The sequence below is a fragment of the Polyodon spathula genome, chromosome 16 (genome assembly GCF_017654505.1).
Source record: "Polyodon spathula isolate WHYD16114869_AA chromosome 16, ASM1765450v1, whole genome shotgun sequence".
In the NCBI taxonomy this organism is placed as follows: domain Eukaryota; kingdom Metazoa; phylum Chordata; class Actinopteri; order Acipenseriformes; family Polyodontidae; genus Polyodon; species Polyodon spathula.
Genome location: NC_054549.1, coordinates 30,391,531 through 30,412,775, shown reverse-complemented (window position 1 = coordinate 30,412,775; position 21,245 = coordinate 30,391,531). Strand labels below are relative to the sequence as shown.

The following is a 21,245-nucleotide window of genomic DNA, read 5'->3' as shown; positions in this document are numbered from 1 at the left end:
AAAAAAAATACAATCAGTGTATATATAGAATAATAAGACATATTTATGAATTAAAGAGAAGTGCCAGGATCTGTTCCTCTGCATATTTATTTTATTAATTCTAAATATAACTGCGGTTACATTAATGTCTCAAATTTGCACGTAAATGTCACCTAGCCCTATTGCTTAACAAAGGGAAATAAAAAACACAAGTTCAGAAATGAATTCCCCTTTCCAAATGTTAAAGTTATGCTTGCAAATGCAAATGAGGAATCAAAACAAAGTGCTTGCATATATATATTTAAAAAAAAAAAAAAAAAAACATTCTCATTCATGGAACAGCATTTACCTGATGCACAAGAAAAATGAAATCACCAATATTAAGGTTATAATGACTGATGCCACCACAGGACCCACGTACTGTGGAATGTGGTTTTGCTCTGAAAACAAGAAGAACCATAGCCAGTGAAAATAATAATATGGAACATCAGATAAAAACAAGATTATAAAATCCATCTTATAAAAACAATATTGTTTTTAGAGGTATAATAAAACAAATGTTCTAGTGAAACCAATTGCACTTTCAATGGAAAAAAGTGTCTTGCAGTTCTGTATTTAACCCACTGTGTCAACTCTCTGTTTTCCTCAACTGCATTTAATATTACAGTAAAAAAAAAAAAAAATCCCTTATTTACTTAAATATACGACACTCCAGTGACTCCAGATTCCAGGGTTTCTACAGAGTGAGCGCCCATTGACTCGCACTTGAAAAGCCATTGTCGATGTATCAGCTCTTGGAGAGGTGAAGGAGATACTTTCATTTCTTTTAAACGTTTTCTAAACAACAAGAAAGTGGGTTTGATTAACTGATACATAGTTTATTACTGTAAATACAGTGTAACTATACAAGCGTGTGCATTTTTACTTATATTCTCTGTGTAGGTCTCACAGTATCTCATAGCACACAACTAAGTAAAGACCTTAGGTAGTTTAGGTACTTTCAGGTAGTGTGGTACACATATACTGTACTTCCTAGGTCATTACATTTCTGTCTTTGGGGTCAAATGCATTACACTTCATTGCACAGTGGCAAAGTCCTCAACTTGTGGTCTTATCAGATATTTAAGTGACATACTGTACAGTGAAAAGGACAATTGTCAAAATTGTTGGTTACTAGACAAGAACACCATTTAAAGAAAAGAAAGTACTCCATTCTGTAGATGACATGCAAGCAAAAAGCTCAAACTTTTGCCATTTTTAGATCATTCAAATAGTTTCATATTTATAAAATGAAATGCATCACAGCAGTAAGATGCTGATGTTGAAAACCAAGCTCTTACAGAAACAGTAAAAACAAAAATAATAAAAATAATAAAAACAAATTCCATATGTGAACATCAAGAGTAAAAATACTTTGTGCAGCTGTAGCTTTGAGTTTATTATGCAGCTGTGCTCAGATATTTGAAAATGTTATACCTCAATGATTTACTCTGCAGTTTCATACTGACTACAAACTGTGGACAATTCACCATGGTGCTTTTCACCTGTCTCAAAAGCCTTGTATAAGCTCCACTGGCAAAAGACATAAGAAAAATGCATACATTACCTGGCTTCTTACTCCATTGGAATCCATTATTTCATAAATAAAACAACATTTTGAAATGTTATACTCTGTAGGTGGCTGTTCCCAAGTCAATATTATATTGTTTTCACTTAATGACAAATGAACATTAACTGGTGGATTAAGTTTCTCTAAGGAAAGAAAGAAATATAAATAAATAAATGAAGTACTGTATGAATGCTTACTTGCAATTATCAACCATGTCAGCCATGTTTACACACACATTCATAGACATTAATATTATTATTAACAATTATGCTTCCTGGAAACCACCTAGCGTCCTTACCAACTGGATACGAAAAGAAAATTGCCGCACAAGACACGCGTTTCCAGTACTGAGGAGGGGGTGCTGTATTTTTACTGTACATCCAAGGTGATTCTTACCAATTGAAAATGGATTGAATAATTTGGAATATGTATTAATTTTATAGTCCTTGTTTGATCCATTTACAGAAATGTTTATTTTCTGCAGTTCGTTGTATTTAATTTCTAGTTGCTGAAAATGGCATTTAAAATGTTCCTTTTGTTTTTTTTGGATAGAAAGGTGACACGCTGCTGCATGGTCGTCCTGTCTGAGGCAAACAAAAAAGAAATAAAACAAACACATTATTTTTATATATATATATATATATATATATATATATATAGAGAGAGAGAGAGAGAGAGAGAGAGAGAGAGAGAGAGAGAGCAGGTGGAGTGACTTTTTATTGTGCTGATTAACAACTGACATCACGAAGATCACACACACACAAACACACACACACACACACAAACAAACACATTAATGTCAGGGTTTATTTTGTATACTTAATATTTCAGATGGTGTAATGCTCTTTTTTTTCACAAGTTACTGTTGAGATTTCAAATCATTAAAACAACAGAATGAATTATTCAACGGTAACATCTCTGATGTATCTCAGGAAGCACAACAGAAAATAAAAGATAGGTACTTCCCAGATCATTTTTATAGGAAAATGAGGAAATCTAAATTAACCAGAATTGCTTTCAAAATTTAAATAAATAAATAAATGTTTATATGGATAAAAACTTACTTGAAATGCACAATAAATTGACTATCTGCTGGTACTTCTTTGTTAGTTTCCCACATACAATTCAGCATAGATATGTTATAAATAATACAATCAACATTTGTTATTTCAATAGACCTGTTGCCTGCAATAAAATAAAAAGTAACTTAATGATCCACACTGAAAACATGTCACTTGAAATTAAAAAAATTCTGGAACTGAAAGCCCTTACATTCTTGTATATAGAGTAACAACTAGTGTTCAGATTATGTTGTATTTATTACACTTTAAAATATATATATGCATTTTGTTTATATCAGAATTATATCCAATCGTGAACCAATAAGTTCAAATGCTAAGCATGCAAAGCCAAAAAAGACACGCTGGATACACTTACTATCTTGTGCCAAACAAGGATGAAAAATCATCAGCCAAACAAGAAGAAAAGTCCAAACAATCACAAACATGATGCAGATCCTATAATGTAAAGAATGGGTTAAATTTTTTAATGCATTACTTTGTTCTGCATCCGCTATCAAATTAGCACTTTGTCATCATGAATCCATTTAAATGATAAGCGGGAGCAAACATTATCATGAGATGTAAGGATTTTGCCTTGTTCTTAGGCAATTGCTAACCTCCTTTTAGAAGGTGCAAACCATTAGGAGTAATTGAGAGCTGTATAAAACCACACACCTTCAGAGACCTGTCATTGGCTTCAGGATGGCTGCTGTGTTTACACTTCCTGATGTGGCGATGCTTGGCTCTTGTTGAGGACAGACAAGAAAACCTTCGGAGGAGAAGGACAAGATGGAGAAGACCCCACATATTAAAAACCAGGGTCACTTTGTTTGGGATGCCAGAGGATGCAGTGGTAAGGTGTTATCGTCTCACTCCGGTGGTCATCCTAAACCTAATAGCTGAATCTCACATTTTTATCTCCTGGTTGACTTTCTCCACCATAGAGGACCATATGGCCTCTTTCGCAGCATAATTAATGTTGGCTGAGGTTTTTCCAAACAACTCAATTTAATGCTTAGCTCATCCTCAGAAAATTTTAATTTTCTTTCCCGTGCACCAAGGGGACTTTGCTGCCCTTCTTCTGACATATTGTTTTGCTAGGTTTGATCTTCATGCTCCACAAATCTCATACAGCACCTCTGTACTGCTAACTCACCTCATCTCTGGGCTGTAAGTGCGGCCACTAAAGAGCCCGATGCACACTGCGACCCTCATTATCACGATTGCAGCTCATTATTTGTGCCTGTTGAGTAATTTACATTTGCTCTTAAGCTTACATAGGCTGCAGTGCAAAATAATTCCCTGGCCACTAGACAATTCAAATTTTTCAGCCGCAACTGTTTGCAGTATGCCTATCCTAACATCAGCCCCTGTACATTCACAACGGCCTTTATAGACCCTATGACAAAGAACTGGAGAAGTAACATTTTTACTTAGCAGTATTAAAGGGGATGTGTTATTTTAGAAGGATGTTCTATTTTAGTATAATAATAATAATAATAATAATAATAATAATAATAATAATAATAATAATAATAATAATGCACAAATGGATCTCCTTCACTGGGAATGAACACCTGGATATGTTTAGTGAGGGATGTTTGTTTTGGTGGTGGTTTAGTTATATAGTCCAGCTTCAAGAGAAATGGAGGGAAAATACCAATACATGCCTGATACAGTGGTTTAGTAATAGCCTTTCCAGCAAAAGTTTATAAAGGGCTGAAGACTATAGAAGTTGACTTGTATTGCTAATTGGGTGTGCAACAGAGGATTGACTAAATAGTTCAACTGTATCTATTGTTAACACATGTCTCAATTATATAGGGAAATGTCTACCCTTTTATTGAACTCTCTCCTTTCATTTACGCACATCCCTCATTATGTACAGCCTTTATTGACCGTCCACAATCAGCAAGCACCACAATAAGCAGCTTTTACAAACTAGAAACAAGATTCAAAATACTAAAGGAAACGAGAGTCTGTTCTCGCTGACCTTTATTTACTAGTAAATAGTTTATTATTATTATTATTATTATTATTATTATTATTATTATTATTATTATAATAATAATAATAATAATAATAATAATAATAATAAGCTAGAGCTGTTTACACTTGAGCTGTGTAATAACACACAATATCAAGTAATTCTGTGTGAATCAATTTCTCTAGCCTTCCACAGCTGTTCCTGTTGCTAAACTATAGCATAATGACAGAAGAGGAAGACAGAAATGTAACTATACCATAGGGTTTTTAAATTAATTTATAGCTGAATTGATGGTCTAAAAATAAGTCTGACAAAAGTAGTGTGCAGCAAACATAAAACTCAAATTCCCCACTTTACTGAAGGCACAAAAACAACGTTAAACACTAAAAAATGTGAAGGTGTTTATCATTGTCCGACAGACCCTAAACCACGTACAAAGGTTTTTTTTTTTTTTTTTTCACTCATTATTTGCATATAATAATTGAAAGCAAAAAACAATATAATTTTCTACAATATACCAGATTTCTGACTAACAAATATATTTCTGAGTTTAATCTACAAGCTATACACTTATGCAAGTTACAGAGGCTAGTAGTAAACAAGGTGGCCGACATGAAAGAAAACAATACTAACATGGAAGAAAATTAGTTTTAAAAAGAAAATGCTCAGTGTTACAAAAATATTCCTCAAAAGAGGTATGACGGGAATTAACAGAGGACATTTTAACAGAGCAGTGATTCACAACCATGTTGATTTAAACTGAAACAGCATTCCTGGCTGATTACCCCTCTTATCAGTTTGTTTACAGAGGCTTTTTTAAATGTATTTTCAGCTGCTGGCTTTCAAATGTGTTCACTTTTTATCACTTATATTTTTCCCAGCTCTTCACATTCCCTGGCAAGCAAAGCTCTAAATCACGCACTCACACACTTATCAAACAACTCATTTACCAAAAACGAACTTCAATAAGAAGGGATTTTTAATCATTTCAATCTATTGATAGATGATGGACATGGGGACCAATAAACAGCTCATGCCCTCTGCCCCCACGGCCAGATTCTGATACACTCAATAACCAAGTTTTATACCATGTGAAAAGTTGTCCTTTTGCTATTAAATCACTTAAAAGTGAAACAAAAATGTACTAAACTTTCATTGTTCTCTAGATCTGTGTAACTTATAACGCTGTATTTTTGAATTGTGTGAAAATATGAGTTCCATAAACTGGTAATACATATTGCATATCACTAGGGGTTATTTAATCCAATAATAATAATAATAACTTTTACACATTTTTTTGCATGCATCTAAACCAGCACATTTTGTATCAGAAGCATTGTATCAAATAGTGTATATCAGTTTAGTTATTATATCATAAAATTGTTCTGTTTTTAAAAATAATATATAGTGTACGGTGCTGCGTAAGATAAGGAATACAACCAGGAATTATAAACAAAATCCCTGTCAAACTATTGTATTAATATATCAAATAACCTATAGAAATATGTTCTCTGAATAAGTCATTTCAGTTAACATAAATAAAAGGAAGTTAGAAACACTGAAAACTAGTATTTGTACAGCCACTGTTAAACTTACATGAAAGTCCAGGGGAGATGAGAGCTGTTTCAGAAGTGAATGCAGGATTGCAAGTAAACTGTACTGAGTAGTTTTAGGGGTAGTATGACGTATGGTGAGCAGCAGTATGGGTGTGATTACAAGGTCGTACTTCCTGTTGAACTCAAGCTGTTGTGTAATGTAGTAATGCAGAACATTGGGAGTGGCATAATATGGAAGCAGAGGAAACCACAGACAAGTAATTTACTGGACATGAGTAAATGACTGGAAACGCTTGCCGCATCTTCTAACATACAAGGTGTTTTGTTGTGTAGACAAGAGTATTTGCATTTAAGGACATTCTATTTTGCAATGCAGGTTTCCAGCTTGGTAACAATTACTTTTTAGCATATTACTGTTAAAAGATCTCACACAAAACTTAAACTAGTTCAATATTATAACATTATTTAAATAAGTATGGTAATTATCTTTCACCTTTGTTTTATATACCATCTGTATGTATTATTTAAAGTACAAGATAAATGGAAAACAGGTGGTAGGCAAACATATGCAGTAATGGGCAGCTGGCAGACAGCGTGAGCATAAAGAACACATAAAATATACAGAGGATGGAGGGCATCAATTACTAGCAAATCAATTTGTTCCTGTATCCTATGAGTGTATTTTAGATTTTAGCAGTTGAAGGCCAGCAACAATACTTTGCTTAAGAGAAACCCTCCTTCCCATGAGCATTATGGTAATAATATCTGTCTAAAGCAAACAGCAATGCTTCCTCACAAAAACTCAGGACATTAAGGACACACACATACAGTGTGTGTGTATATATATATATATATATATATATATATATATATATATATATATATATATATATATATATATACACACACACACACACTGAGTGTACAAAACATTAGGAACACTTTCCTAATATTGAGTTGCAACCTCTTTTGTCCTCAGAACAGCCTCAATTGGCGGTGCATGGATTCTCCAAGGTGTTGAAAGCGTTCCACAGGGATGCTGGCCCATGTTGACTCCAGTACTTCCCACAGTTGTGTCAAGTTAGCTGGTAGTGGATCTCTACTCTGAATAGTTTGTTCCAGCTCATCCCACAGATGATCAATTGGATTGAGATCTGGTGACTGGGCAGGCCACTGCAGTAAGCTGAATTCACTGTCATGTTCGTGGAACCATTCTTGAACAATCCTAGTCTTGTGGCATGGGGCGTTATCCTGCTGAAAACATCCATTAGCAGATGGATACACTGCTGCCATGAAGGGATGTACCTGATTGGCAATGATGTTTAGATATTCTGTGGCATTCAAACGTTGCTCCACTTTTATCAAGGAGCCCAATGTGTGCCATGAAAACACACCCCACACCATCACACCACCACTACCAGCCTGCAATGTTGACACACCGCATGATGGATACATGTACTCATGTGTTTTTCTCCATACCCTAGTCCTCCCATCAATGTGAAACAGCAAAAACTGGGATTCATCAGACCAGGCAATGTTTTTCAAATCCTCCAGTGTCCAGTGTTTTCGTTCCTTAGCCCACTGCAACCGCAGTTTCTTGTGTTTTGCTGAAAGTGGAACTCAGTTAGGTCATAGGCTGCCATACCCCATTCGTGTCAAGGTACGACGAGTTGTCAATTCTTTTATGGGTCTTTCAGAACCAATGTTGTACTGGACTGTCAGTTGACTAACTGTAGCCCGTCTGTTGCTCTGCACAATTCGTGTCAGTCGAGCCATTTTCGACCACTGGCCTGCCGTTGGCTGGATGTCCTTTGGGTGGTGGATCATCCTTGATACACACGGGAAACTGTTGAGCGTGAAATATCCAGCAGCAGCAGTTCTTGACACACTCAAACCGGCACGCCTGGTACCTACTACCATACCTTGTTCAAAGGCACTTAAATCTTTTGTCTTGCCCATTTACCCTCTGAATGGCACACATACACAATCCACGTCTCAACTGTGTCAAGGCTTAAAAAACCTTCTTTAACCTGTCTCCCCTTCATCTATACTGAATGAAGTGGATTTAACAGGTTACACCAATAAGGGATCATAGCTTGATTCAGTTGATTCAGCTCAGCCAGTATTAAAGAAGTATTAAAGGTCTTAAAGAAACAGACCCCTAGAAGCAGGACTACAATATTAAGGTTCTCAATACACTATACTAATAAGGGTCCTGTACTTATATTGGCATTAATTAAACTGCTTCTCTTTATAGAGAGTAAGAAAAATTAATGTCAAACGAGCGCATTCTGGTATTTGTAGTTAATTTTAAAGAGAAACAGGTAAAAAGTAGCTGAATGCATTCAGAATAAAAAAATAAAAAATAAGAAAAAACCTGACAGTGAATCTAACCAAAACACATTTAACAACTACTAATAAATCTTTGCTGATGTGGCCATATATTTAAAATACTGCAATGATATAACAATTACTGCTGACAATCAGACTGTTTTTATTGCAGCTATTCTGATCAAAAAGAACAACGAAACAGGCCAGATGAAGCCAGCATGGTTTCTAAGTAAAGGAGATGCATTTAGTGTATGTTATCTTCCATTATGAATCCGTGATTTTTTTTAATATGTATGATATAGCAAAATCGTAAGAGGTAATAAACAATTAAATAATATCATAAAGCTTACCTACATTTTCATTTAAAAATATTGCATGTCTTACTTTCACATTGTCTGCTATACTCAGTGGTCATTTCACCCTAGAAATGTGAAATATCTCTCAACCAACAAGCTTTGACCACAAATACATTTTTGAGGTGAAATGCTCTAGGAAGTACATGTAAAGAATTGCCTAGAAACTCATGCTAAGAGATCTTTCATTAGCCTAGTTGTAAATACAAATTTGATGTAAAATGTGCTCCTTTCAAAACTGCACACCTAAGACCTATTTAAGATGTATGGAATCATTTCAGAAGTAGAAAAGGTAAAGAACACTCACTATGAGTATTAATGCCTGTCCTATGCAATTTAAAATTTTGTAAAAAACAGATATAAAAAAATAACAATATTTACAGGTAGAGGAGCAAGATGGCAGAAAAGATTCAAACCATTTTTGTATTTGTATGTTTGGTTTCTTGTAAACAAAAAGACATGTGGCTTTATGGTGACCTAAATAAAGAATGTCCTTTTAAACCACACAGGATAAAGAGATTCTGAATAGTGACTGAAAACACAGTTACCTGTTTTATATATATATATATATAGAGAGAGAGAGAGAGAGAGAGAGAGAGAGAGAGAGAGAGAGAGAGAGAGAGAGAGAGAGAGAGAGAGAGAGAGAGAGAGTCTCATTTTGTATTACTATTATTATTATTATTATAAAATGAAAGAAACTTATACCACATTTATGACTAGCATGTACCAAGGATTACTTAAATACAAAGGAAAAGGCCATTATAGTACTTAATGACAGATGAAGCAAGTTTATTCACATTTAATCAATTTAACAATTATTACGTTTACCATACAACAAAAGAGAGGTCTACTTTGTTTAAAAATCTCTTTGGGGTCTATATTAATCTCAGGGTAATTACCACTTTAGTTCATTTCAAGACAGGAGGCCTATTGGATGCATCCTCTAATATTAAAGGGTTTTAGATGGCTCAGTTACCGCTATCTATAAAACTTGCTGTACAGTATGTTAGCCAATGGTTTTCCTCTACAGGATTTTGCACATATTTTCCTACTAGTTCCCATTATAAACACCATTGATTATCTCAGCCAATCAGTTTCTGAACAGGGCTTTAAGCACAAAAAAGTGCTAGCAATTTATCTAGGGACACTATTGCAGTAGTAAATAATGCCTGTTGCATCATGCATTTTTGCTTAGATCAACTGTCTTCACTATTACTCCTAGATGTGCATGGTTACCTGTAGTTGTTTGTTTATTGTTGAAATACAAATACAGTTGTTGTAAGTATGACTCCTAGTACAAAGGGTAACATCACTTGTTTATTCTATAAAGTGAACTCAAATTTTTAAAAGGCTGGCCCCTTCAACTCTTGGAGGACAATCCAGGGAAATGTGTTGTAAAACACTTCAGTTTAGTAAACATTATTTTTATAATCTGGTTGTGGGTTTATAGCTAAATGGAAAAGAACAAATGAAACAATTAATCACTGATGAACACAAGATATGCATTTCAACACATATGGTCAGAATGAACCCACAGGGTACAGTCATTCACTAGAATGCAGGTTGCAACAGAAAACTCCCTACATTCAGCAATTATGTGGTGACCTGCCGGCCCATTAACCAATAGCTGTTGGCACTGTATAACAGAACTGGTTAAAACAATTAAAAGAAATGTGCAATTTAGTATTGCTGATAATATATTAAACCAGTTACGGTTTCATGTAGATCAAACCAAGGAACTGTAGATGATAGATTACTTATCAGTGTAACAAACCTACCAGGCAGTTTCACAGAATGAGTATGTGGGCAAAATAATATTTCATTTTGCCACTTTGGCTTAATTTTTTTAAACTGTTATCGATGTTTGCTGCTTTATTACAATTTCGCAGTGCTTGAGAATGTTTTACAAAATATCCTAAATGCCTTTATATGTATCTATTGCTATGCTTTTCCTTGCAGAAGAGGCGCTGTCATTTTACAGAACAGTAACATCACTGTTTGGAGCTACGTTGTTAGATCTGCAAGTGATATTTGCTGGTTTTATACATGCAACGTGCACTTTGGAATACATGGATAGAAGTTCATAAGCTTTTTTTTCTTACTTTGACTAAAGTGTAGTAACATTTTATGGAGAAGTATGATGAAGCATGCTAAAAACATTGCATAGTGAATGTAAAATATAAGCACGGTAACTGCAGTGCAATCTACACTGGTAAACCTTTTCAAAGGGTATGGTGGTTTGTATTGTAAAAGCTATTTTTACTAGCTAAGAAACAAGTGTTTTTCTGCTACTGCACATGGCTGTGAGTTATGTGAAGAGTCTACTACCTTTCGGTAATATAATACAAACTTGGTGTTAAGTGTGGACAGCCTTCTAGAAATGATTTAACAGGTTCATTTTGATGAACTACAAGAAGCACAACACTGGTCAAGGTCACTCGGTGTTCAAATTTTTTCCTTTTTAATGTGATTTGACTCATGTCTTTATCAACTTCCAAAGTTATGCCCTTCATACCCATCCACACAAAATAGCTTAAAAATTCATTGTTTTTAAATGCTGCATTTTTCTCCTCATTATATTGACTCATTCATACTGTATGGCTCTCTTTCCTCACAGTGTTTTTCAGGGTACTGCTCAGTAATGAAAGCTTTTAAAATGAAGCCATCTTTCCAGCCATGAGAAAAAAAAAAACAGCATAGTAGTAAATTGTCAGTGATTTAATTAAAAGTTGCCCTTGTCAATTATTGCTAATGGTCTGTTAGGCATATTTCTTCAAGAAGTGTATTCTTTTGAACCATTTCTCCAAGAATACCGTTTGTAACACACTTCTATGAAAGAGTTATTCCATTTGTGTGACCTTTAAGAAAAGATCCCTGGCAACCAATTGCACTTGTGTTTTTTGTTTTTCAAGTCTATATGCTCGCTCTTATACTGGAACTGGCATTCTTATCTACATCACATGCAGACATTGTGCGACAAATGTCTCCTCGAGTCATCATTTACACTTTATGGATTTATCCCTGCTGAGTCTGTTGGAAGAAGTGTTAGTTATGACATTTCAAATACAGTGTAATCACTAAAAACTGCATTATTTCTAACCATTGTGGTAAAATCCAATACAATGACTATCAGAATTGTTGGTCTGTGATGACTTTAGGTATTCTTAATAACATACTGGAGTCTGCAGTGTTCAAATGCATTCAGTTTTGTAGAATTCATTATCAACGGTGTTTCATAAAAGCTGCACTTGCTTGAGCTACTTCCCTAAAAAAGGCAGACTATTAACAGTATCTTGTGAGAAAGTTATGATAGGGTCACCTTGCCTGAGCCAAGTCCCTTTTCTTCTATGGGCCTTAAATAGGTTGAGATCTGAGATTTGAATGTATATTTTCTTCAGGAAAGAAAATAATTTCCTATTGACAAAATTAAACCAAACCAACTTGCTTCTAGTGAAGAGCCGGGATGTAGTCACAGATCTATTCTTTACTTTTACGTTTTTGTGGTGGGTTTTTTTGTTTTCCAGGCTGCTTCTATCTTAGTATGTCCCGGGACACCCACGGAAGATCGTGAACACGAAATGATCATCCTGGACACACACACTGCAAAGACACAGCAAGAGAGGACCATGAGGAAGGAAAGGAGAATGCTCCATCTGCGTCTATTCTACTCCCTTTGAAGCGTATTAGAAAAGGACGTTTAACTAAGACAGCTGTAAAAAAAAAAAAAAAAAAAAAAGCTTGTTGCTTCTAGGCAAGACAAAATGTTATTTTCATAAACCATATGTATAGAAATGTGTTTACTGTAAACAAATATGCAGAATCAAAATGTGCTCAAATACTCAACGATCCTATGTTTTACATATACCAGATTTTACTTATGCAAGACAGGTGGTCTCATTAATGACAGAACTCAAAACTGGAAATTCCCTAGTGATGGTGTTTATACTTACTCATTAATTGGAACATCCTTATCCTGGTGAAAAGGAGCTGTTGGAGCAACTCCAGAAAGAGATGCAGTGGCAAGCTTTCCGTAAATTAGCTATGCACAGCACACGCCAGAGGATCTGTCTTTCGTTGAGTGTGACGTCAGTAGCACAGCTTGGCTCTGCAGTGGAAAAACAACTCAGGCTCCCCTTAACCACACCGTGAGGGATCGGTACGGCCTTGGCGGGGCTCGGTTGTAGAGCGGAAAAGAGGTAATATAGTATATTACAGTGAGAAGTAATATACAAATGCAGTCCATCTACATTCAAATCAATAGCCAAAACAAAACACGCACACATTTCTTTTAAACCCTGACCTTTTTAAAATGTAAGCCATCATTTTTAATCTTTGTAATAACATACCCCAAGACATAGCTGAAAAGACTCAACAGAAACAATTACAGAACTAGACAAAACTGTGACATCTGTTTTGGTTTCCTTGGGTAACAATGCTTGACAATTACAATTAAATTACAAATTCAAAGAAAAATGAAAATCTAGATCCATTAGTCACACTGATAATACCATTAAAACTGTTACTTTCTATAACAACACCCAAGGTAAACTCTTCAAAAAGCCTAGATATTGAAATAAAAACAAGTTAAAGGTCTGTTTTGAAGACACTATTATGTTATCACCCAATTTTAGCAACAGGTACAAAAAAAAATAAGCACCACCTTACAATATTTGTAAAAATGTCTTGCACTTCACAATCTGGCCCATTGTCTTATCCTGGAAACCTATTTTTTTATTATTATTCAATCTTTGTTTTTTCAGCAGGTTCCTTATTCTCATTGTCTTCTTTTGTAATCTTGTTGAAAGACAATGAAGTTCGTTTCAGAAAATAAACGGCTGCATGGAGCCCACCAACATTCACCCAGACAGTGTGAGACTTCTGCCACAGGTGTCCCATTGTAGACAAAGTCTAAAAGAAAACAAACATAACACTTATTGTTCACAAAATGAATACCGTACTTTTCCACATCTTTGCATAATTTCATGCTTTTCCTTATTTCCCCAATTAATCTATGGCAGCCAAGTCTACCTCTTCTCAAACAACACTACGTCTACACTGTTAATCTGCAGTTTATATAACCTTGCACATATGAAGTCATTACCTCATGTTATAAAGTTTTTAAATGTCTCCAGCAGCATCTTTGCAAAATAAAGTGGCAAAGACTGATTTACATGATAATGAGTATACGAGGATATATCTAGTTTTGATTCTCAAAAATATCTGGTAGTTTCAGTCTTGTATAGTGCAAGGGGAGGGGGGGGGGGTATATTATTATGGCTGGAGTGTCTACTACTATACTGTAATATGTTCAATAAACCAGTGGTTAAAGAAACAGGCTTATAATCAAGTCAACGGTTCAAATCCCGGCTCAGCCACTGACTCACTGTGTGACCGAGTAAGTCACTTAACCTCCTTGTGCTCCGTCTTTCAGGTGAGATGTTGTTGTAAGTGACTCTGCAGCTGATGCAAAGTTCACAATCCCTAGTCTAGTATCTTGTAAAGCGCTTTGTGATGGTGGTCCATTAGTCGCTATATAAAAATAAATAAATAAATAAAAATTAATCACCACTGACACATAGAACATTTTGCAAGTAACAAGTTACCTTAGCAAAACATTTCTTGTCCTGAGTTAGCAGCACCGCCTTCCCCATCTCTGGTCTGCAGACGCGGCCCATTTCCTTCAAACAAGAGGGATACAGGTCCCAGTTCTTCTTTCTAGAACCTATTCTTGAGTAACAAAAAACACAGACAGACTGTACTTGTAAGCAATTTCCTTCACTGTTACTGAACAACAATTGGGCAACATACTTACAAAACAGTAATCTGTCGCATATCCGCTGTCCGTGGGACCAGAGTAAGGCTGGATATGTAAACAGTTTTAGATACCATTAAACACAGCTGTAACAATTAATATTGTAGCGACCCGAACAACTGGGGGCTCAGAAGAGCCACTGCTGTGGTTGTTGTGTTGTAGGTGTTGTGTGTATTGTTAAGCTGGTATGCATGCAGCCTGCAGCAAACAGGGTTAGTTAGATTGCATGGCTGTGTGTGTGTGTGTGTGTGTGTGTGTGTGTGTGTGTGTGTGTGTGGGAGGAGCCATTAAAAAAGTTAGAGTGAGAGACAGTACCTGCCTACAGTGTGAGATTGGAAGCCAGCTACAGTTGTTTGTGATAAATAAATAAAAGACTGAACGACACTCACCTTGTCAGCGACTTTATTGCTGGCGCCACAAAGAAAAGGGACAGAGGTACATTATATTCCCAGAATTACTGTTTTGAGATTCAGCTTTTATTAGGGTGCTCCCCTAAATCCCTTGTTTAGAAATATACAGTGTATTAAAACTTATGACAGGGTAGCCATCTGCCGTGTGGGTGCGTGCATTCACTGCTGAGTGACAGGCAGGAGATCGAGACGGAGGTTGAAGTTGATACGCCCCGCAGGATTTATTTACCTATCAACACACTGAACAGCTCACGTGACACTACAAGCAATGGCAGCGCACGGAGCACATACAGCACAGCGTACAAAAACTTTGATAGGAACTACAATCTCTGAACTAATCTTCTCTGTTCAATAATAAACTAACATTGCTGATGAGTTTGATCATGGCGCATAAACAGTTAGGGCAGATAAGTGACGGACTACTGTACTTAGTTAAGAGTACAGTACACAGCTAAATGAATGATCATGGAAAGTAAAGTATTCTCTTAAAATAATGTACTTTTTTCCAAAATACTATTTTGGATTGCAACATGCTTTTGCTGTTCAACCAAGAAAGGCTATACTTTAAAAGGAAATAAAGAATGGTATCCAAACATTAATATAAATAAATATGACAAAACAGGCAATACAAGAATGTAACTAAAAAAAATAAAACACCACACAAAAGCACTGGCATACCTTTTTCCAAATGGCATATCTGTTACGATGATATCAGCTGAGCCAGTCCTGATAGGAAGTTTACACAGGTCCCATTGTACAGTATCTATAGGAAGACCACAAGCTGTGCTAGAAAGTAAAGAAAATACATTGTCAAAACCCTACAACTTGTAAAAAGTCAAAAAAGCTAAATACCATGACATGTAAATGCCAATCAAACTTTCATACATTTTTTTTTTTTTATTGTTAATATTCTGCAGCACACAGACCCTTAGTTTTCTGCACCCTTTGCGTTTCCACACAACTTCAGTTACATATTAGTCAAAATACCTGGAACAACTCAAAAATAAGGTTTCATCAGAAAATGAAAAAATGCGAGGGTTTTAGGAAAGCTCTGGGATGGAAATAAGATTCCTATTGCATAGCAGTTTCACCCATTCCAGGTTTTATTAGGAGCTTAATTATAGGCAAAAAGTTCAGGTGAGTCTCATTAAACTTGTAGTAAAACCAGGAATGGATCTACAACTGTTATGCATCTTTAGGAGCTTAGAAAGTGAGGTTCACATAGTATGATGGAAACCACACTTTTAACAGTCACCTAAATTTCAGAATCTCAAAAGCAGAACCAGAAAGAAAACGAAAAGTGCATCGTCCTACCTTCCTTTGTTCTGCCTTTTAATGTGTATGTGATTGATGTTATTGATTGTCCGGTTTATCGCTAGTTCATTGTTATCCCCAGCCACATAGTAAGAACATGGCCACTCCATAGCTCCCTAACAAAAGAATCAATTTAATAAATTACACATCAGTTTTAACTTAAATAAAATACATTTAATTAAAACAAAAACATGCCACAGTGCAGATTTTTTTTAAACACTTATTAAGCAATTTTCAAGAAACTGGATAAATTTAGGTTTGTACTATGGGGGGGGGGTACGACTTTACATTCAATTATCCTTTCAGAATTAATACAAGAATTTCATTTTTAATTAGCTGACTAATATACAATTAGTACCACATTGCCAAAATTAAAATATAAAACAAAAACTAATTTCAAAATAAGTGATTTGGCTTGGCAACAGGGGGTTGTCGTTATGGACCCCTGTGATGCCTTTTTATCCACTTAATATACAAGTGTATGCACTTAGCAGTCATTACATTTAGCTTACAAACAAACAGACATTGTAAATGAGTTCAAATTAACGGGATACAAACAAAGAGTTTACTGTCGAAAGATAAAGTACAATTAAATCTTACTTCTAAAGGTATAGCTCCAGTTCCACACATAGGATCGATTATAATATCTGATGGCTGGGGTTTACAGAGCCTGTATTACAGAAAAAGATGTATTTTAATTATATTACAAAAAAAAAAAATGTGAATGATTGTTGCTTAAGAATTTACAAGTTGTGAAATGGAAGTGGCTAACAATGCTATTGCTACAGTCCTTGTATTACGCAAGATTCCAGCAAAGCACCTGGCAATGTATCCAAATCTTGAGACCCACTGTAGGCTTATGGTTCAAACTGCTGTGCACTAAACACAACCCATTATGACTAAAACTGGAGGGAAACCATGACTGCATCACGTGTAACAAAGGTGAACTAATTTATATTTAGAAATGACCTTTTTATGGTTAAATAAACTGACATGTGGAAACACTAAATTGCAGAACACTGAATGAGTGTCAGCCAAAACCTTTCAGGCAGATTAAGACAGTAATGAACATCTCCCATTATCTAAACATTTTCCAATTCCATTAAATAAACGAACACGTTAATACAAGAAAGTTAAAACGAACTATGACAGTGGTTGTTGAAATATACCTCACATCGTTCGGTTTGCCCCTTCTCTTACCTGAGCATTCCATAAGCAAGCGTGGATCGCAGGGTTGTCGGCCCGAAGTGGGTGATATTTCTTTTGTGAAGACTCTCCTCAGTAAGTGCTATAGCAACCACGACTTCATTGTCATGAATGTTTAGCAAAACCTGAATGAAAGCACACCAAAAGCACAAACAAAAGGGGAATTATGCACTTTGAATAAAGTCTTTAAACTACAGTAACCTTTTAACACTTATAAGACATGCGCTGCCCTGTCAAAACAAAGCACCCCAGTAGTTTGGCAGCATCACAGCACTGACTTGATTAAAGTCTGGAATATGTTGGACTACGGGCCATGTTGTTACATTAGATACAGGACTGAGCCTTGGATTAATCATCTCAATTGTACCTACTGATGCGAAACTGATATTATGTAAGCATCCGAACCAGACGCTTCAGTGAGTGTTAACGCAGTGTACACTTCTAAATGTTTGCACTGCTGGATCACCTCTATTACCAGTACAGTAATTTGCAAATGAAGAATGCCTTCGACCTAACAATATAAAGAACACATTCATACCTCAATGTCAAATTTAGTCATATCGGGCTTCCACAGAAAGTAGTCTTGGACAGCTCCTCCGAAGTCTCTTGCTGCTTCATTTGAGGTAAAGTTGTGTTTCTCACCTGCCCTATTGCAGGTTACACGGAACTTGAGCAGCTTAGATGCCTCTTGTCCATCTGGTAAGTCACAATGATCATGGTCATCAGAGGCTGCGGTAGCTGAACCAGGCAATCGATCTTCCTGAATTTGCAGGGTGTCACTAGATACACTCGGTGCTTTATCTTTATCATTGCAACATTCGTTTTTTTTATTTGATTCCAGTAAAAGACCTTCTGATTTTTTTGCTGATTTGTCTACAGTATCTGCAGAACTGTGCTTTTCAAAATGAGTTTGTTCACTACAGTTTTCTGCAATGGCTTTTTTAGTATTTTCCTTGGGTGTAGATTTTTTATTAACAACTTTTCGCCAGGATCTCTTTTTCTTCAAAGCGTTGTTAATTTTCCACACCTCAAGCGGGTTCGACCACGGAAGCTTGTCAGGAAGCAGCTGGAAATCCTGTAATGTTTCTTCCTGAAAAAAGATATACACATTGTACAGTTCCTAGAAAGGGGACTGCTGTCATTATGATTGACTTATCTTAAGTTATATAAAAATAGTCCATCAGAATCTTCATGATCACTTGAAGTTCACTAATTTGAAATAAATTACATAGTGGCTTTATAATTGGGTTTGAGATAGAGAACAGCAAATCATGTGTTCTCCTTACTGTACCATATATACAACCAAACCTCTTAATGTAACACAAAACACTGCATCCACTTGGAAGCTTACAGCACACATGTTTACAGATGGTAAGACTATGATGTAATAATACATCAAGCACAGCTTACCTTGGTGTCTTTAAACTGGTAATCTGAAAACTCCTGAACCACCACAAATAAATTATCCACTGACTTCAGACAATGAACCTGAGCAAAATAAAATATTTAGAAAAAATGTAGCTATACTTAATATAACCAAAGTAAAAATAACTGTTACTATATTTCATATTACTATATCTCGATAGATTCTCCAACTGAAATCATTAAATGAAACAAGATAGATGCAGATTTTACATTTGAATACCGAATGCAACGTTAAGAATCAGATTTGTACCTGGATCCTAATGGGTTTTTTTTTTTTTTAAAAAAGGTTCAATAAAACATAAAAAGTATTTAGAAAATATAAGCACGACATTATTAGTTATGTCAAACAGATATACATGAACTAATATACAATCATAACAGAATGCAAACCCCATAAAGATCTCTCTCACACACACACCTGCGGTAGATTTTTTGCGTTTATTTCGAAGTATATTCTTCCACGGTCTTTGCTTATTGTAGATTCTGAGCACAGTTTTTCCTTCACTTCTTCTGCAGCGGTGTGCTCAAATCCAGTCGGCACAGTTGCCCCAATTTTAACAATCATTGAGTCCCTGGCAGCTTGGTCTTCCGCGTTTGTCCCTGAGGTATCTACGACCAGTACTTCACCACCTGCCTCTAGGCTTCTCTGAGACAAGTGTCCACTGCATTCTTTATTTGCTTCTGACATGCTTCAAGGTTCCTCAAAATAAAATAAAAACATGATCTTTGCAGAAAGTGTCATGCTTATAATACAGTTTGCAAATAACCCATGAATCCACTCACCACCCAGATTACTTGTAATTAACTCAAAGATAATATGAAGTCATTATGGAAATAACATATACAGTAGTATAGACAACTTTTACATCCAACATGTTCGATTTAAACGACGACCATTGAACACGTAACCTATTTTTTATTATTTAAATATTTTTAAATAACTACAGTAGTTTTAATAAAACATTACTTTATTCAGATCAAGCTGCCAATTACCCGATAACGTCAGCGTGCCTTCTCAGCGCAGCTTCCTGTAGTGAGAAACAATTACTTCCGGTAATGACAACAAAAAAATATATACATATATATAGAGAGAGAGAATTACCATTATTATTTAAATTTTGGTGCATATGTGTACATTAGTTTATCGGTATGTATTGCTATAAACACATAGTTACTGATTAAAATTATCTTTTTTTTTTTCTTTTGTTTATTCCCGGAATGTGTGCAGTATATGAAATAGAACACTAGAGGGAGTAGAGGACCACTTAATAATGTCCCGACAGGTTTCCATCAAGTGCCCCACTTTTTGCAGGACTATTTATTTTGTAATAGTTTTTTTTATTATTATTATTTGGTTTTTAAAGTTACCAGTTAGGTGTAATTTTAGATATTCGGTGACTTTACTTTTTGGTTGGGACAGATTAACGTGGTTTGGTATCTAAAGCTTGAAATCTCAAAATCCAGTGCAAGTAACATCTATGCCTAAGGTAATTAATTCTAACGTTAAAAACTAAAAATAACAAAACTTGGATTTTGTATTAAAAAATGGTTGTAATTTAGATGGATCACATGCATAAATATTGTAACTTCCCATCACCCCAAGTCTGTTATAAGTCAGTTATGGACAAGACAACTTCTCTAAAACACTAGGCAACTTCTAGGGCTCTGTGATCTGAAACAGATTGGATACATTCTACATTTCAAAGGTCATTTCTGGATCTGACTCACAGTGTGTAATGTGTCTAACCCTAACCCTAAGAGTACATTTAATGCAAGTGTAATCTGTAATTGTCCCATATCCATGGTCATTTATAGCTGCATTCATAAATTCCACCATGCTGTTTTTTTCTATCAAGGAACCTAGCACACAGTTCAGAGTTTATCCCAGCTTGTTTCTTCACATGAAAGTGCTTTCATCTATTAAATGTTCACTAAGAGCAGTCTCCTGCATTAGGGACTGTACTGTGAGGGTGAGAACCAGGAATCTAAGCTTCAGGTTCAGCCAGAGCTGTAATGTGTGTCTTGAAAGAGCATGGGTTTCTGGAGCAGAAGCAATGGAAGATGGCAGTTTTTACATTACTTGTTTTACCCAATAACAATAAACTGTGCAAGTATTCTTTATAAATAATTCGATAATTAATGCAGAAATCACATTTTAGCCCAGCACTATTCATATGCATTTTGTTTATGTCTATTACACAA

General features: G+C 35.5%; 2 protein-coding genes across 6 annotated transcripts; both read right to left on the bottom strand.

Moving 5' to 3' along the window:
- Positions 1-46: 46 nt before the first annotated feature.
- LOC121328346 (interleukin-5 receptor subunit alpha-like) lies at positions 47-6,282 on the bottom strand. 2 transcript variants are annotated; one of them, XM_041272963.1, is made up of 8 exons: positions 6,233-6,282; positions 3,325-3,892; positions 3,026-3,105; positions 2,653-2,773; positions 1,985-2,172; positions 1,586-1,731; positions 675-816; positions 47-419 (listed from the first exon to the last, which is right to left on the bottom strand). In XM_041272963.1, the coding sequence occupies exons 3-8, from the start codon at positions 3,093-3,095 to the stop codon at positions 325-327; spliced, it is 762 nt and encodes a 253-aa protein (XP_041128897.1). In that variant the 5' UTR covers positions 3,096-3,105; positions 3,325-3,892; positions 6,233-6,282; the 3' UTR covers positions 47-324. The 2 variants fall into 2 exon arrangements, 1 of the variants encoding a protein (XP_041128897.1); XR_005951670.1 differs by lacking the exons at positions 2,653-2,773; positions 6,233-6,282 and having other exon boundaries at positions 3,325-4,102.
- A 5,031-nt stretch (positions 6,283-11,313) lies between these two features.
- thumpd3 (THUMP domain containing 3) lies at positions 11,314-20,085 on the bottom strand. 4 transcript variants are annotated; one of them, XM_041274361.1, is made up of 11 exons: positions 20,037-20,085; positions 19,462-19,743; positions 19,029-19,106; positions 18,157-18,708; positions 17,613-17,743; positions 17,013-17,082; positions 16,413-16,528; positions 15,777-15,884; positions 14,480-14,603; positions 12,827-13,784; positions 11,314-12,476 (listed from the first exon to the last, which is right to left on the bottom strand). In XM_041274361.1, the coding sequence occupies exons 2-10, from the start codon at positions 19,729-19,731 to the stop codon at positions 13,614-13,616; spliced, it is 1,620 nt and encodes a 539-aa protein (XP_041130295.1). In that variant the 5' UTR covers positions 19,732-19,743; positions 20,037-20,085; the 3' UTR covers positions 11,314-12,476; positions 12,827-13,613. The 4 variants fall into 4 exon arrangements, with proteins under 4 accessions (XP_041130295.1, XP_041130296.1, XP_041130297.1 ...); XM_041274362.1 differs by having other exon boundaries at positions 20,011-20,072; XM_041274363.1 differs by lacking the exon at positions 20,037-20,085 and having other exon boundaries at positions 11,314-12,586; positions 19,462-19,959.
- Between the last annotated feature and the right edge of the window lie 1,160 nt (positions 20,086-21,245).